The 1,732-nt window shown below is 38.6% G+C and overlaps 1 protein-coding gene across 1 annotated transcript; it reads left to right on the top strand.

The window, feature by feature from the left end:
• The first annotated feature begins 208 nt into the window (after positions 1-208).
• Positions 209-1,135, top strand: LOC103210898 (olfactory receptor 4C12-like). The gene has a single exon (XM_007956812.2). The coding sequence runs from the start codon at positions 215-217 to the stop codon at positions 1,133-1,135; it is 921 nt and encodes a 306-aa protein (XP_007955003.1). The 5' UTR covers positions 209-214.
• The last annotated feature ends 597 nt before the right edge of the window (positions 1,136-1,732 follow it).

The raw sequence follows: 1,732 nt of genomic DNA, 5'->3' as shown, positions 1-1,732 counted from the left end.
GCAAAATGCATACCACCTGAAGTGTCACTTGTAGAATATAAAAACGTAAAGCTGTTGGTATGGCTTCACATTTGCATTTGCCTTCTTTAAAACTGGGAAAAATAAGGCATATCAATATTTTCTTTATTCATTAAGTAAGAGTGTCATTATTGATGATGACTGTGACTTATTTTCAGAGACATCAACTGTCACCTGAACTGAAGTGATAGAAAGGATGAGTAATGTCACAGAATTTATCCTCCTGGGCCTGACCCAGAACATAGAGCTTCAAAAATATTTATTTGCTGTGTTTTTAATTGTCTACTTGGCCACTCTGGCAGGCAACCTGCTCATCATGATCACCATCAGCACCAACAGGGAATTAGGGTCCCCCATGTACTTCTTTCTGTTTCACTTATCCTTTATTGATGGCTTCTATTCTTCATCCATGACCCCCAAAATGCTAGCTGACACTCTCGCTGTGAAAAAAACGATCTCTTTCTGGGGGTGCATGACTCAAGTCTTTGCTGAGCATCTTTTTGGTGCTGCTGAGATCATCCTGCTGACGGTGATGGCCTATGACCGCTATGTGGCCATCTGCAAACCCCTGCACTACACGACCATCATGAGCCACAGACTATGCAGTCTGCTGGTGGGAGTAGCCTGGGCTGGAGGCTTAGTCCACACAACTATTCAGATACTCTTCACAATCTGGTTGCCCTTCTGTGGCCCAAATATCATAGACCACTTTATGTGTGACTTGAATCCTTTATTGAAACTTGTCTGCCTGGATATTCATACCTTTGGTCTCTTTGTTGCTGCCAACAGTGGATTCATATGTTTGTTAAACTTCCTCCTCTTGGTAGTCTCCTATGTGGTCATCCTGCGCTCCCTAAGAACCCACAGCTCAGAGGGGAGGCGGAAAGCTCTCTCCACCTGTGTCTCTCACATCACCGTGGTCGTCTTATTCTTCGTGCCTTGCATATTTGTGTATCTGCGCCCAGTGACTACCTTCTCCATTGATAAAGCTGTGGCTGTCTTTTATATTGTAATCACTCCCATGTTAAACCCCTTAATCTACACCCTTAGAAATGCAGAGGTGAAAAATGCTATGAAGAAGCTCTGGGGTCAAAAAGTGACTTCCATTCAGAAATAATAACAGTAAGATAAAATGAGCTAATTCTTTGAATGGTGAAGAGAGAAGATAATTTATATGGTCCATGGTCAAGTGAAAACTAGTTGTTAAAAGTAGTTATATTGACATATAAGGCCTTTAATTAAAATAAAAAAAAATAAAAACTTCATAGAAAATGAAATTATTTATTTATAAGAATATTCCAATCACATTTATTTGTGATCTGTTTGGTTGCTGACCTTTGAAATATTGACAGAAATAGATCTTGTTCAAAGGTCAAATTCCCATGACATGGCTCTAGAAATTCTAACTTAGTAGATTGTTGTTGTATTTATTTATCTACATTTTAAAGAAATCACCCAGATGACTCTGAAGCAAATCTCTACTCACACACTTTGAACCACAGTGCTGTAGATCATGTTCACATCTTCTGCCTCCAAATGGAAAGGTTGACTATTCTTGAATAATTTGGATGAAAGCTTATTGTTATTATCTTAAGTACTCATTTATATTGAGAGATTTATTTTCACACTTCTGCTACACAAAGGAGATTTTATGTATCATTTATTGTATGCATAGTTTGGAAGAATGAGTGACAGGGTCTAGTAAGACATAATG

The sequence above is a fragment of the Orycteropus afer genome, unplaced genomic scaffold (genome assembly GCF_000298275.1).
Source record: "Orycteropus afer afer isolate SDZICR_OR568_19922 unplaced genomic scaffold, OryAfe1.0 scaffold00666, whole genome shotgun sequence".
Lineage (NCBI taxonomy): Eukaryota > Metazoa > Chordata > Mammalia > Tubulidentata > Orycteropodidae > Orycteropus > Orycteropus afer.
Note: the sequence above shows the minus strand (reverse complement) of the source record. Positions and strands in the feature narration are given on the sequence as shown.